At 41.6% G+C, this 16,775-nt stretch overlaps 1 protein-coding gene across 2 annotated transcripts; it reads right to left on the bottom strand.

Moving 5' to 3' along the window:
* Positions 1 to 281: 281 nt before the first annotated feature.
* LOC128455030 (pituitary adenylate cyclase-activating polypeptide type I receptor) lies at positions 282 to 16,222 on the bottom strand (the record flags this gene model as incomplete). Of its 2 annotated transcripts, XM_053438657.1 has the most annotated exon segments (13): positions 282 to 4,060; positions 4,410 to 4,451; positions 4,950 to 5,079; positions 6,513 to 6,596; positions 7,661 to 7,752; positions 7,858 to 7,927; positions 8,570 to 8,630; positions 8,749 to 8,902; positions 9,927 to 10,059; positions 10,909 to 11,006; positions 11,156 to 11,256; positions 11,366 to 11,476; positions 16,126 to 16,222. In XM_053438657.1, coding segments are annotated over 13 exon segments (1,377 nt in total), but the record flags the coding sequence as incomplete, so codon positions are not given.
* Positions 16,223 to 16,775: the final 553 nt, after the last annotated feature.

Genomic DNA, 16,775 nt, shown 5'->3' with positions numbered 1-16,775 from the left:
ACAATGACTGCTCTGTTGTCTTGGTTTTCAGAGGGTGAAGTGGGACTGTCAGAGAAAATGATCCGGAGTGATCATAACAAATGTTTACATTGAATTTGATTTTTGAATTTGAATAAACAATGAAAGGATGAAAAAAGGAAAAGACAGCATTAGCTACATCAGTTTTCAACATTTAACCGTCTATGTCAATAGGTCCCCAAATATTTCCCAGACGGTGATTCCCTCTTCTGATGAAAAGTTAAGATTATAACTATAATGGAAAAATGAAATATAATCCTCACAAGGTACAACTAACCACAGACATTTATTTTGCAGTCAAATATACACAAACTGGGACATGAATGTCTGACACCTAAACACATGTTTACACACAACAAAAGTTGGATGAAATTTTATATTTTCGTTCACATTTAAGTTAGCCTACTTATATCCTTGTGAATACTTGCCATTACGTAGACATGCATACAGAATACAATCCAACTTTTAAACATACTCAGACGCACACCCGCACACACACACACACACACACAGTCATACACACAGTCATACACACACACAGGCTCTGAAAACTGGTACATAAACATCTACAAAAACACGGTCACAAACATTACAGGTCATCAAGAGGTTCACCTGTGTGCCAAAAATATACATATACAGTGTATCGTAGATATGATCAAGAAAAGACATCATTTGTACACTATGGCAAATTCATAGCAGGCGACATTTAAGAGCAGCAGAGCAACGACGGTACATTCAAAAATTCATTTGCAGTCAAAACTACTTGCACTCGAACTCAGCACTGAATAAAAGTGGCTCAATGGGCACAAAGTAACACGGAGATGATGCCCCAGTGAGATTTATTACATTTGAATCAAATGTTTGGGAAACGGGCTCATTCGTTTTTTTGCTGAGATTTACATGAGAAGATTAAAATCACAAAGGGGAAATCAAAATCTACTAATTTAGATGGTTTTCAAGAGTCTTAAATATTATTTCTTACTGTTTTTGTGGCTGAACATTGGCAGGAACATTAAAATGGGTTTTTCCTGTGTGGTGTATTTACGGTAAGTTGAGTGGGAAATTCCCTCGGGCTTCTATCTCGGACATCTATCATTTCATCCATCATACTCTCTATTGTTGATCCAATGCAAAGGAAATGTTGTAATTAATATTGAACAGTTGGGAAGTTCTGACACAATCGGAATAGGAAAATAGGGACTCCCAGTTTCCAGCCCGTGTGCTGAGCTAAGCTAACAAGCATCAACCTTCTCATGTAACTCTCAGCAAAAGATTAAAGAGCATAATTCCCCAAAAAGGTCAAACCAAGGAAATTATCAAAGGGTTTTTTCTTAGACCTTATTCAGAGTTCAATTTACATCGATGTAAAATTAACAAATATGTCGTGTGACGGATGTTAACAATGGGTCATAAACGCATCTTCAAGCCTCACTCTACAGCGGCTCCCTTCCAAAATCCAAGGTTCAAAAAGCAAAATCAGTGCTGGCCAAAACCTTCCCCTCCGCATCAAGCGGACAAAGTAACCCTCCAACGCTGTGCTGCCACCTTGTGGTTAATAAGTATACAGCACTGACATGGTCAAGTCTGGAGTTTTCTCCTTGATTTTTTTTTTCTCGGACAGTAACAGCTTTGAGACATGGTCGTTTCCATCTGAGCCGAGTCGGACTCAGAGTGACGGCTGGTGATACAACACGTAAGCAGCAGCAGAGTGTTCGGTCCAGAAGCAGCGGAGAAGAGGCCTTCTACAGGTTGTGTTAACATTACATCTCTCCTAATCATCCTCGCAGCTTTGGACGGCAATTTACTGTGAGTGGTGTCGTTTTTTCTTTAAAGTCAGAATGGCACAACATGTACACGTGTGTGGCACTTTGACCCCGGGAGAGTCAACATGGATCTGTGTAATGAAAATTGCACGAGTCTTTAAAAGTTATTACACAGTGAGAAGCGTGTGCACTGTACATTGAGATCTGCACATCAGATGGCACTGGGCGATGGGAAATAAATATACATCCTTACAATATCACCGGTTCATTGTTTAAAGTCGATACATTCGTTTTAATTCCACTCAAAAGACAGTACAAAAAAAAACAACCAAATAAATAACGTGAATAAATATGGTGGAAAAATTCCCTCTGTACAAATGATTTCCCCCCTTAATCCTAACAAATGGTTTGCCCCACCTGGACAGGTATTGTTTGTCGAGACTGAAAAAGAGAAAATGAGCAAAACGCAGCGATTGTCAAGAGCTGTCACGTTAAAGCATTTTGTGATGACTGTGTGTTTTCTCCACGATGAAGCTGTTGAAATCGTTTTACTAACAAACGAGCAAAACACAATCCACCGATAACCCCCCCCTCAACCCCCCTGTACATTCTCTCCAGCAGATGAGCGGTTGCACTGTAAAATAAAAGCGATGGTTGTTTTTTGTGACTAACTAGGCACTTTTGGAACATGAGTGTGGGAGATGGAGTTCATCTCAGAAGTCAAAAAATGAAGAGCGGTTTTAAATATGGCACGATGGGTTGAAGGAGTCCTGTCATCGCAAAAAAGAGCATGTTTGGTTTGATTATCACCGGCTACAATAACATACTGCACAGAAAAAAACTCATGGCACTATGAGAAGCTTCGGAGAAAAGCGTCCACGAAAATGGCACATGTACTATTTATGTTTCACAGTCTGCATTAAAAACACGTCTGATAAGTGTGCGAAAGAGAAAACCCCACTGGAGGAATCTACTCCCTGTGCAGGTCGAGACCTCGACAGCGACACGGGTCGGTTTTCAGTGTATTTTTCCTTTTTAAATACATATTTAAAATCCCTTTTTGTACTTTTACATCCTCTACAGCGATGGTTTCAACCGTTTTTTGTGTCTGAGTCTATTCACTGTCCCTCATCAGGCAAATAAGGAATTTAGCTTCACAGCTTGTTTATATTCTACAAGAAAAGAATCAAACACAATAGTTTTATGGAGCAGAAAATATGTTCTTCCTTAATTTAATTCAGCTCCGAGGTTTGGGAAACACTGTTCATTTGTTTTGGCACTATATTCCTACATAGACTGTTCAATAGGATTTAGGATATGGGATGAAGTCTACAGATCTGGGCTCCAGCTCCTTTAGTTTGTTTCTAAAAGGTCGTTACATCACTGTGTTATGCCAAGAGAAAGAGATGAGACACTGAACGTTACTATTTACAAAGTCCATGAGTTGTTGTTTTGTTTTTTTAAATATATCTTTTGACATAGTCTGTACTTATGGCTGATTGTAGAAAAATGTTCAGATTCAAGATGAGACATTTAAACTGGGAGCATTTGTACAAGCAAGGCGAACATTTGGTTGATATTTCCCTTTGGACTGTTGTGAGGTCAGATCCAGTCTGGGGACCACTTTGAGTCACATCTTTTACACCAACAGCCAAATATGACCCCAAAATGTGATGTTTAATTTTTGATCTGTTTCACAACTTGTTTGTTTCTATTCGCACAAACTCTGCGTTTGTGTTATTTGTAAATAAAACAGGGAATTGGGCAGAAAGGGAACTCTAAATATCTCCTAATGTTTTAATTCATAGAGAAGAATTTGTTTTGTAAAAAAGATTAAGTGCATCATTAATCAGGTTTGCAACCTACAGACATGACTGCAGGATTATAAATATTTAAATAAATACAATTTGAAGTGTGGAAGCCAGCTAAGCACCTCCAATGACTCTCCAGTAAATGCTTTCAGAAATACTACAAAATAGAAGAGGTGAGTGGGGCCACTTTGGTCTGGTCTGGTCGCTCTGGAACGTACGTTAGTGGGACGGCACCTTGAAGTCGACTCCGGGCCAATCAGACGCTCAGGTCGGGAGGCTGATGTTGGCGTTCTCCGCCAGCGGGCTGGACATGCGTATCTGCGAGCTGCTCTTGCTGAGGATGGACAGCTGAGTCCCGCCGTTCACCCCACTGCTGGCCAGCGAGGGGTGCCGCTGCTGCTTCAGGTCCACGGCAAAGTACCGGTTCACGGTCCAGCTGCGCCATTTCCTCTTGATCTCCGACTGCACCTTCAGGGAGAAACTTCACAAGGTCATTTTTAATGTACTTTAGGCTGCACCGGCTCCATGAAAAGGTACAGCACACCCCATTAACAGGGAAGGTATTAGACGTTTGGAGAGTTAGTACACGTAGATATTAAAAGCAGCAACAGTTGTTTATAGAAGAAGCTTAAATGTTTGCTAATATCTCCATTTAGTGTTTTCATTAAGGTTTTTCTTCCCTTCTGGGTAATTATCTTAAACACAGTTTCCTTGATGTTAAACTGGTGTATTCATCAAAAGCAGCATTATGAGCATTTCTTGTTATCAGTCTAAATGAAAATCAAATGTGATAATATGAGGTAGGACAAAATCTTACTTCTCCGTTGAGGAAACAGTAGAGAACAGCGACCACAAAGCCCTGAGGAGGAGAGAGGAGAAAAATAAATAAAGAGTCAAATCAGCCGTAAATATGTTTTCACCTTTCAAAATAATTACAACTCTTTTAGAAAAATATTATAATAATTATAGTAAGAGTCTTAACCCTAGAACACTAACATAAATTACTTACACCATCAATAACGTCGGGTAAATTTTACCCGATAGGATATACCCGATAAAACATATTTCTCATCAAAACATATTAATGTACAACAATATATTGCAATTTGAAGTACTCTTCTTTTATATTCCCAGATACAACATCTCATAAAACGAAAAAAAAAAGGTATCATGGGGGGGGACCCTATACAAAGGCTCTAAAATTATTGAAAAATTAGGGGGTCGTTAAAGGAAAATTCCCCAAAAAGTAAATAATAGAGCTGGGAACTTGTTCTTCGGTCCAGTTGTTCCTGGGACATGTCCGGTGATGGAACAGTCTCCCTGCATCATTTACATTGAGAGTCGGTGCCTCTCGTACCTGGAAGGATCCGAGTCCCAGTTCGAACACCAGCCGCTCCCTCTTGCTGACGTCCTCCGGTGAGAAGGCGAAGACGGTGTAGTGAATACCAAACAGGGGGATGAGCAGGAGGGTGGAGCGCGCCAGACGCCTGTGCACACACACACACACACACACACACACACACACACACACACACACACACACACACACACAGATTGTAAATCAAAGTCGTTCTTATGTTAACATGTTTCACTGCTGCTGGTCATCTGGATGTGATGCAAGAACAGAGCCACTGATGAAATGTCATGATGACACAGTTTCTGTCTATTGATGTGACCTGGTTCTCTTATGAACAAATTCCATTTTAGTCAAAACACACATTTACTTTGCAGATTGGATCAAAAGGAACTGTTCGTTTTTATTTATTTTAATTTTTAATTTGTTATCTTATTGTCAAAGAATCCCACAAAAATGGATTAAACTTGATTCTTCCAACATGTACTGTCTGTGTAGACATGTCATCCATCTTTATTCACTGTCTGTGGTTTAAAGTTTATGGGAATTGTTGGTTTTCCTCTTTTAATGGGATTTGTTGACAATAATAATTGTATTACTTTTAAAAACCAGATTAAAACCACTATTGTTGACTTGCAATCGATCCCCAAAGTCACACAGATGGACAGAAACACACAATGGACACACAACAGATGAAACCTTAAAAATGGAACAACAGACAATTGTGCAACACAGTGGTTTTCACAGTGCAGTTCTATGACGCTCAGGGGTCCTTCAGGAACGAGAGAAAGTCCAACTCACTTTCTACTCTGTGATAAAACACAAACGCTGATTTCCGTTTTTCTAAATGTTCCTTGAGTTGACGTGTTAACGTTGTAGTGTTGCTATCTGGAGGCGCACAACTATAACAGCCGCTTGTTAATGTTAAAGACGCAAAGCTAAGAAACAAAAAAAGAAAAAACGAACATGTCAGGAAGAGGAGCCACACATGCAGAAGACAGAGACGTCAACTTGGAAAGACAGTAAGATTAGAGAGTGTATGACGATAAGGGTTGACATCAGTGTTGTGGAGTTCTGTGGTGAGATCTATACATGATGTCCTGCCTCGTGCATGCAGACGTCCCTCCCCTGAACGGTCCAGATATTCTCCAGTTGTTGTGAACGTGTCGGACACAGACAATCTCGAAAGGAAAATGTCGACATATTAGATTTTTGGGATATTCTCCAGAGGTCATATCTGAAAAACTGTAACTGTATCTCCAGTTGTCGTGTCGCGATCCAATCTTATGAGAATATTCTCTTCGGTTCGAGGTCAGACTCTGGGTTAGAACTGGTGTAAGGCACGTGGTTGTGATGGTGAAGGTTAAAAGGTCAATGAGGGTCCTCACAGGGACAGAACATGCACACATGTGTACTGTATGTGAGAGAGAGTACACATATGGGAGTCCAGACCGTCGGAGCAAAACTCGAAGAACTCCTGGAGTGAAACACACACACACACATGCGGTCGGCAACGACAGACACACAAACACGCATGTCTGAGGACGAACACACACACACACTTACAGCGTGATGGTGGATAACTCTGACATCCTGCACGAATGCTGAACAGCCTGTGTGGGCTCACTGAAGCATTTCTGAGCACAGCTGCTACACAGCACAAAGACAACACAACAACACAACAAAGACAGTGTCTTTAGGGACACAGACACACAGTCTAACACAACACACACACACACACGCACACACGTCTTCACACTTGGTCACGCACATACAGGTCTAAGCAACAGATGAGAATGATATTATCTGCAGGGCCTCAGCAGACAGGATCCAGTGGGAGCGGAGCAGGAGAGATGTCTGGCTACAGTACAACTCCATAATGAGGCAGGAGCTTCCTGCCAACAGGTAGTACAACAGATCAGCTGTGGAAAGTGTCTGGGAGGACGTTTCAGAGATTTACTGAGACGTTATAAATGAGACTGTTACAGCCCCTTCCTGGAGCTCCACTGCTTTTAAAGAACACATCCAGGATTTAAAGTGTGAGTCAAGAAGAGGTCCAGGGTTTCCTCTGGTGTTTCATTGAAGGAAACATGTGACTTTTCTTCTTATTGACAAAAAATCCACTGTAAAAAATCCAAAACTATATCATTTATCTCTTCCACATCTAACATATCTTTTCTAAATAGTGACAGGGCAGCTTTAATAGTTTTTTCACAACAAATGAGCTCTTTTATTTAAATGAGGCTTTATGTAGACAGTATATAAAGTGAGGCCAAATCACCTGGTTCGCCCCCTGGTGGCCGACTGCAGTATAACTCATGAACATTGACCAAAAAGTCAAAGTACATTTTAACAAATTTAGTTTCTTCTGTCATATATATTCATAAAGTCCCTTCTTTAGATACATAGGAAATACTTCTTAGTAATTATTGTTTTTTGTAATCAGTTGTTATATTATTGTTGTATTGTTGTATTGTTTTGGTCTTATCGTGGGATTTGTTGAGAATAAAAAATACAGAACATCAGCAGACTTATTTTTAAGCAAAGGTGGATAACATTTATTTTACAGTTGTTTCTATCATAAACATTCTATTAATATGAATCTATCATCATATGCAGGCACACACGCACAGAGACACGCGCACACACACACACTCACAGTTTTGTCATTTCTGAAGACAAACATCACAGGTGTCAGTGACTTGGTGACTTACAGGTAAATGCTTGATTCATTTCCTCCGATATCAGGCGACTGCAGCTTCTGCACCAGGATGATGATGATTCCGACGAACAGGACAAAATTGATCTGAGGAACAAACAGGAACAAACCAGTCGTCACCTTATTTCCAGTTCGACAAAATAACATGAAAACACAAGAATGTGTGAATGAACAAATCAGTATCTGTTGTACCATTATTGAGGCCACCACAGGTCCCTTGATCACCCACCAGAGGGCAGTGTTCTCATTAGTATCCCAGCATCTGGAGGAGCAGCAAAGTGTAAATCAATAATCATCCAGCATGCTCCACTTCACTTTCTCTCCACCTCGTGGTGGTACACAGCGCAAAACAGAGCATCAATCAAGTGGCCATTTGCAGAGAGACAGAGGGAAGGGTCACACGAGAGTGGGGGGGAGAGAGAGAGGGGGGGGGGGGGGGGATTTAAAATGGAAGCAAAGCTGACAAGTTGGGCATCAAAATGTTGAATCTATTTTTAAAATCTGACTATTACGTATTCATTACACTTTTTTAAGTAAATATATATTGTTTACAGGAGATGGTAAAAAACAAAGGTGGAGTTAAGGGTATGGAAATCAATAAGAGCCTGCTAAATCAATTATATGCTAGATTTTAAGATTTGTAAGCAATGTAAATAAAAGTAACTGTCAACAATGACAAAAGTTATTTCCCTCAAAGGTGTCACATGTTTCCCTAAAATTCCTGCAACTGCAAAGCTCCTCTGCTTAGATTTGGGTGTTTGATTTTGAAAGTGGATTATTGTCCCTTTGTTAAATCATATATTTGTCTATTTTGCATAAATAACCTGAGGCAGTGAAGTAAGTAGTTTTACTAAGCTGTACTTATTCTCCAGGGGAATCTCAGGAAGTGGAGGTCGGGACGTACCCAGTGTTGTCAAAGTGGAGCCTCAGAACTGCCCAGACAGTCACACAAATAGTGGGAGTCCCTGTGATCATAAAAACACAGAAAACATACATGTCATCATTATGTCATCATTGTCAGAGTTAAAAACAAACGGTGGAGGGAAGTTCCCACTCTTCACCACTGGTCAGCCGCAGACTCACCCCATCCCACGATGGTGTACCAGTAGAAGTATCGTCTCTCGGGGAAGAAGGTCTCCACCAGCAGAGTGAAGAGATACAGACCTTCGATGAACAGCCAGAAGTAGTTGGACATGACACAGTAATGGAAGAAAACCATCACCGCTTTGCACGCCACCTGCACAGAGAAGCCCAGGTGTAAACAGAGAGGGGGGGGGGGGGGGGGGGGGGGGGGACACCCGGCTCCGGTTTCCCTCCGAACACTTTGCACGACTCCATGAGCGACGATTAGAAAGTGCCTCTAATATTTCACAGCCTGCAGGAGGAGACCCACCTAGGTCAGGTGGACTGTAATCTAATGAGATCACGCTAATGAAGAGAGTCCATACTCTGAGTGTGTGTGTGTGTGTGTGGGGGGGGGGGGGGGGGGGGGTCAACCAATTACAGCTCTGATGTGATTTCCAGTTATACCATGTCATGATAGTGACCTGTGATAACCATGGCGACCGCGGTAAAGAGGAGGGTTTAAAAAAAAAAAAAAAAAGGCCGAAGGAGCCATTGATATGTTAATGAGCCTCTGGTAGAAGATTTCCACCGGCCTTGCAGAAGCCATTAGCGTAGCTCATTAGCTTTATTTATCATGGCTGCCCCGAACAACAGTGAGCAGCGTGTCGCTACCAGACAGAGGCTATAAGAGCTTGTTCTGCATGTGTAATCAGGAGCATTAGTCATCTAATTGTGTGTTTGCTGTTCCTCGCATTTGTGTGTGATTGAAGCTCCATCACAAGGTGCAGATCACAGACGGTTGCTTTCTGAGCCTTGTTTTGCATCTTGGAGCAGATCAGACCTGATTGTTTATTTCACTCTCTACATTTCTGTGAATCTCTTTATTGACGTTCTGTGGAAACAGTCGACTTATGATCAACACAAACATCGTTCGACAGATTCCAAACCTGCCAGCGATTATTTTGTCCGAGCAGGAATCACTCAGAATAATGAAGGCCTCATTTTTCAATTATCCGCATCAAATCTAAATTAATGAAATAATTCACCCGTGGAATTACAAAGACATTCATTAACAACCAAACCAGCGGTCATGGCGGTTTTCTTTCCTCCAGATGCAGACCACAGATAGTGTTGGTTTCATAGAGCCTGTAAATGGCCATGCAGTCCATTTGTGTGAATGAGCTGCTGCCACTGACCGTCTGGACGAAGCAGTGGTCGCTGTCTTCCTGAGCGTACAGCACTCCGTCCTTGATGAAGACGGAGATGGCTCTCAGGATGAAGGACACAAACAGATTCATGTGGATGAAGTTTCTGGTGCAGTGGAGCTTCCTGCAGAGGAGAGAGGAGAAATAAATCAAATCTCCTCTTGGTATTCACCCCCCTGTTTAAAAATGCATAGAGAGATACAGATAAAGTGAATAATTAACAGGATTTTAATTATAACTTGCACCTTTTGAACCTTTGGCTGTTTTGACAGGAATTTCATTACCTTGCTCACTGGTTCATGGCATCCTCATTATACTGTTTTCTTTAGCTCAGCATGTGTTTTTAGATTAAAATGACTCAGAAAGTCAGATTTAGCTCGTCAGTGAAGTGCTTTCATGTTACAGGACAGTTTTAATTGAAAAAGTGGCTGAAATTGTTTACAACATGTGTACAGAACCAACCTGTGGATAAAGCTAGTACAGGCTTTCATTTAACCTTTACATTTTTCTATTACATTTCTGATTTACTTTTCTGTTTATTCTCGTAATTGTTTGATTCAGGAAATATAAGAAAAAGTAAAAATAATTCCCTGACATTTTCTACAAAACAATTTTGTTTGAAAAAAATTAAACAGTCCAGAGCTGAAGAGCCTCCAGGTTTATATCACACAATTCTGATAAATTCAGCAAATCCTCACAACTGAGAAGCTGCAATTTGGGAATATCTGGCATTTCTACTTAAAACAAATCTTCTGTTCATGGACCAATGAGGATAAAACAACTATTTAATCCAAAGAAACTCAAAAGTCCAGCTACACATAAACCAAACATACAAAATACCCAAATAATAAAAAAGAATAATCTGCTCAGTTTTCCTGTTCTCATTTCCAAATGGGGGAACAATGATTTGAGCTAAATGGTTGAGGAAATGAACAAAGATGCTTGAATGAAAACATGTGATGATGATGCTCACCTGAATCTGCAGAGGATAACCATGGCTGTGGTCAGGGACACCAGCGATGTGCTGTATCCGACTGTGTAAAGGGCCTTGACTGACGCATAGTACATGTCCTGAGGTCACACAGAGAGGTTTAGAGTGAGTGATTGTGTGTGTGTGTGTGTGTGTGTGTGTGTGTGTGTGTGTGTGTGTGTGTGTATGTGTGTGTGTGTGTGTGAGATAAATGTAACAGGATCTTGAGATGCGGTGAGAGAGCACGTACAGGTTTGGTGGTGTTGTCGTAGAAGAGGCAGACGTCCATGTAGTGAGGGAACGGTTCGGACCAGCCGTCCTCGGTGCAGTTCCGACTGACCCTCCCCATTTCTGCACAGAAGGAAAACTCTCTCTCAACTCAACAGAGACACAGTGAGCTGATGAAGGAGGCTGAAAGGGACACGACAGGCCACTGGTAACCAGTCCGGGTTCCACTCACCGTCCTCGGGGCCCATGAATTCATGGAAGAGCTCGGGACAGTTGACCACCACGACCTCACCGACATTGGCCCCCTGCCAGCAGGTCAGGTTGTCCCACAGCCAGGGACACTCTGAGGACGAGAGGAAGAGGAACACACGAGTTCAGCGGTGTAACTGTGTCCTCTTCTAAATCCAAACCTTTTAATTAACACTTTTAATAAATCCTTATTATTATATACCATGTATGATCTTTCCTATTTTAAATTTTTTATTTTAAGCACATTGAGTTCAAGCTGCTTTCACTATCACGTGAGCCGTTATTACACTAAACAAATGACACTGACACTAATTAAATTGAACCGAACTGAAATGAATTGAATTCCAGGATAATTGAATCGGAGATAACAGCATTTCATTTCCAAAGATATCGAACATTTTCAGGAAACCCACACGGAGGAACCTGCTGCTCACGATGAAGCTGCCGGGAGATCGTTCTGCTCCTCTCTGCTTGTCTCAGACGTTTCAGTTTGAAGGAGACGTGTGATGCTTCTCTTTCTTCTCGTGTGTGACATGTATGTTACAGGTCTGCAATGTTAAAAAGCCAAAAGCTCCTGAAACCCCTCGTCAGACGTCCGGCCAATAGTATCTCAATTTAACCCACAGGCTCATACCTACACAACTTTATCAGGATGTCATTTAATGCAAAACTATTGCATCTTTCCTCTCAGGTCTCCAAGGTGCACAGGCCCTCGGCACGAATGATGCAAACATGTTGTAACTCTCCTTCATTTATCAGCTGATCCACACAAACGTCACAGAAACTACATTAAGAAGAACGCACAACTCTGACAAAGCTGAGCGATGATTGTTGATCTTATAGTAAACAAAGAAAAAAGAAAAAGGAACGAGGTCTAATAACCTAAATTATTTATTTGTCATTAAACACAGTTGGAGAAACTGAAAACAATAAATAAATCCTGGATCAGCAGCCAGGCCCCGTCCCTGCAGGTTTGGTGAAATCAGTTTGGTAGTTGTTGTTTTTTTTGCCAAATCCTGCAAATAATAAAGGAATAAACAAATAAACTGTATGGACATAGTATTAGAAAGTATGTCTCTCAGTATAATGGAATAGAAACAACTGAAAAGTGTAACCACAACTTTCACGAAGGTTAGATTTGTAGTTTTAAAAGGATCCAACAAACTGTGAACTGAACGTTTGGGTTTCAAACTTTAATGTTTAGATGTCATCTGTTTTTTGTGAAACGTATTATGATACAATCCACTGGTCGGATTTCCCCAAACTGGCTGAATTCTCCTCAACCCAGTTCAATCCATTTGTTCTTGGTTTTGTTTATGGTTCCATTCATCTGCCTCCGTCATTACCTGACTCACGCTCAGGAAAAATCTCACATCTCTTATTTCCAGCGCCGATATATCACAGCTTTGTTTTCTCTGTCTCTCTCGTTCTGCTTCCACGTCCTTTATCTTCAGCACCTCCCCGTCCCTCCCTCCCTCCCTCCTCCTCCTCCTCCTCCTCCTCTCACCAGCTCTCTAGGTTTAACCACGTTGTTGATGCTCGGGCGGGTTTTATAGCGCTGCAGTGGCAGGTCTCCTTGTGTGTGTGTGTGTGTTCACTCGCATGCATTTTGAGTGTGTTTGTGAAATGTGTCTCTGGACATGCAGTTGTGTACGCCGGTGTGTTTTTCAGACCTTCCTCTGTTCTGCACGGCTCTCTAATCTGTTTTGGTTCTGTCTGGTGAGCCGGACACGGAGCCAATTACCTTTTAAAGGGCAAATCGGAGCCAAATGAGCCGCACTGAGCTACGGAGGTAACCGGCTTAATAAAGCTCTCTGTCTGCATCACTGGCTGCTTCACACAGGATCCCACAGCGGGGCTGAATCTCCACTGAGCTGCAAAGCCACGGAATAATAACTACACATGTAGTGCACATGCACGGAAACAGAGATCCTGGAGATGGACACAGATTCTTAAGCTGATCTGATCAAACGGACCGAATGAGATTTGGGTTTTTGTAACCGAGTCACGATGTGTAACTGTAACAGAATACTGAGCAGAAATTCAGAGGGGATTTTTTTTATGTGGGACCAGATGCCACAAAAGAATTCCTTCATGATTTTAAACACTATGCTCCTGTTTTAATCTGAATCTGGTTCTTTTAAATCATTTTACTCATCGTTAAAGAAGACAATGAAAGCAGCAAAAATGAAGCAAGGCCGCGGATAATGATCATTTTCATCACCAAGTAGTGAGCCATATATTTTCCTTTTTAATTGATTGGTCAATAAAATGTCAGAAAATAGTGAAAACTGTCTAATGACGCAAAAAGATATCAAACTGTTTGTTAGTCCCATACAGACAAGATATTTAAAGATGGAGAACAATCTAATAAATGTAATTAACAGTGATGACAAAACCCTGAAAATGTCAGTTAATTGGAAACGTGAAATCAGAGAATGTTTTGTGTTTTCATCTAAAAACTTATTTACCAGTTTATTTCCTGTCAACTGACTAAACAGTCGCTCTACGGGAGAAGTTTGTGTCTTTTCAAATTTATTCTCTTTCAGATTTAGGGATGAAGATGTTTCAGTTCTGCATTTCATTTTGTAACAACAATACATTTTTTTTGCAGTGTCTAAATTCACTTGGCTGGTGATTACAGCAACCGACAGCAAATCATTATGGAGCAATTTCACATGAGCTGCAGACCAATCTACCGCAATTAAAAATAAAATAACAGATCAATCATGAAACATGCATTTAGAAATGGACCTGGATAAATCAACAGGGAAACTGGGTCCAGACCAGCTGAAGGAGGCCACCTCTCACTATTTGTTACCCTGTCCTCATTTCTCCTCTTTCTTTCTCAACGTTTTCTCGAGGCCTGATGTCAGATTTCTGCAAAGCAGGCGTTTTCTATCTCCTCATCAACGATCTGCTGTCAGCAGAAACACTGGCTGGTTCCTCTTGAGGGAGAGGAGGGGGTGTGTGTCAGCGAGTGGAGGCAGTGTGACGACACAGTCTGAAAATGGACATCTCAACACAACATGAACAAGCTGCCCAGGTTTCAGAGGAATAAAGGAATAAAATGGATTTTCAACTTGAATCCAATCCAGAACGAGTTCTTTAAATACATGATGCACCCACTGGAACCCACCACAGAGCAGAGAGCGTGGATAAGAACCCACGCAGAGATCACATGCAGTTTGCAGGGAGACTTCAGGGCCGACCTTTAAGATCTGCCGATGAGAAACGAGCTGAACTTACACCTCTTCTCCTTAAACGTGTTATCTCTCACACTGGCGGCTTGGTTTTTAACAGGCTAAGCACAGCACAAAGTTTGAATGCACGATGCAGGTGCATTTAAAGTCGGCTTTTACTGGTGTAACGCACAAAAAAACCATCACGGCAGCCGACACACATGTCAACAGGGTTGTATTTAGTCTGTTCTAATTAATCTGTTTATTTTTTAAGGACACTTCCCTGCAGTGCACGAGAATACCTGTGTGTGTTCGGATGGGAGCAAGTGTTTCTCCTACTCAACCCATTCAGACCGGATGCAGCATATGCGTGTATATACCTTTAAGTCCGAGTGCTTCTCCCTTTAGAGATGAGACATATGCTTCTCGTCTCATTGTTTTCAAGACACGTGACTGATGAAAAACATCGTAATCCACTGAAATACTCGTGGGAAATGCGCTTATTATAGGAAATGTATTTTTTCATATCCACATAACAATTCAAAAAAAAAATTCGCTTTTCAGACAATGGCTGATGATACAAGACAGGGGAGAGATTTTGAAGCAAATGAAAATAATAATGAAGACAATTCAGACCCTTTGGAGAGGTGTGTGTGTGTGGGGGGGGGGGGGGGGGGGGGCACTGTGAGAATATCCACTAAGCTCAAATAATTTATGAAAAAGCCAAATGTTTACTTAATGTCTCTATCTCCTTCAGAGGCCGAGAAATTTAAGTTTTTACGCAGCATTAGCAACTGAGCTCTTTAGAAAACCATTTTCAAACAAAGCTTTGGTTTGAGAGTGTGTTTCTTATCCGGTGCTTTAATTCTTAATGGGTTTTAAACAACGTGGGCGATGGATGAGAAAGTGGCAACTTGTGTTGGTCTGAAACTAGTGAAGACACCTGCGTCGTGTAGAGGCGGCCCCTCGATCTTTCATGTCTCATGCTCTCTTCTTCTGGTGGCTGTCAGAGAAGCCGTGAGTCACAGTGCAGGCTGGGAGATGCAGTCTGCTGCGCAACTGTCGAGCCGCAGGAGGGCTGCAGCAGTCGCTAATGAAAACCACAATCCATAGCCAGGAAAAAAATAATTGCTTCCAGGGATCACATGACAACTTTCCTGTGTTTCTGGAGGAGAAACATGTGAACGCGGCTCAGCGTGACATTACAGGCACACATTTGGTCTGTGAACTGTTTATCCCCCGATGATCGTCTGTGCTGCCAGGTGATTTATTTATAAACTGAACATGACATGAAGGAACGCTCGTCTTTCATCCGTGCGTGTCTCCCTGTGACCTTTGCAAAGCCTGATTGGATAAACTGAAAAATGCCAGATCGCTCGGCCCAAAAAAGCCTGTTTTCAATCGGTTGCTGGGAAATCGCATGACGCTCATCGGAGTTTTCAGAGCAACACAATATGTGAACAATTTGAACACACAGCAGCAGAGCAATGACCACCGGTCAGTCGCCCCCCCCTCCCGATTGTGCAAACAGAAGGACGCGAGAACAGAGACACACACTTACCCAACTCGATGTCTTCACCGGGGTTGTGGAGGGCGATCCTCTCCATGCACTTCTCATGTTCACGCTTTATTAAACAGTGCTCGGACTCTGAGGCCACCTGGAGAAAACACACAAACACAAACCATGACACACTACGTACTGACACTGACACTGTGCCATCGGAAAGTTGATGTAATAAGCTTCTTGGGGAAAAGTATTGTTTGTTAAAATGATTCAAGTTTTAATGGGAAACTTGTTTCTCTAACAGTTGATTCATTACACACTCAGCTACATTATGATTAATGTTGTAGTTCTGTCCGCCCGGTGATTATAAATCAAATATATAACAACTTTTAGCTCTAATTTTAGTTTCTACTAAACATAAAACTTCTCACTTATCTGTTTGTATAAATATTAGATTTATTGATTTATACTACCCCCCCGCCCCTATCTCCCCCCTATTTTTGATGACTATTACTGAACCCTAGATGTAAAAATGTAATCAATCAAATATGACGTGGGGTCGACTATAAACAGATTCTGCATGTGAATATGCACGATGTGAGATTTGGGGGGGGGGGGGGGGGGGGGGGGGGGGGCTAAGAAACCTTCTTGTTTCTGATTCCACAGTTCACAGTTGAGCAGACACTGGTTGCCTGCAGGTAAACAGT

This window comes from Pleuronectes platessa, chromosome 13 (assembly GCF_947347685.1).
Source record: "Pleuronectes platessa chromosome 13, fPlePla1.1, whole genome shotgun sequence".
Classification (NCBI taxonomy): Eukaryota; Metazoa; Chordata; class Actinopteri; order Pleuronectiformes; family Pleuronectidae; genus Pleuronectes; species Pleuronectes platessa.
Note: the sequence above shows the minus strand (reverse complement) of the source record. Positions and strands in the feature narration are given on the sequence as shown.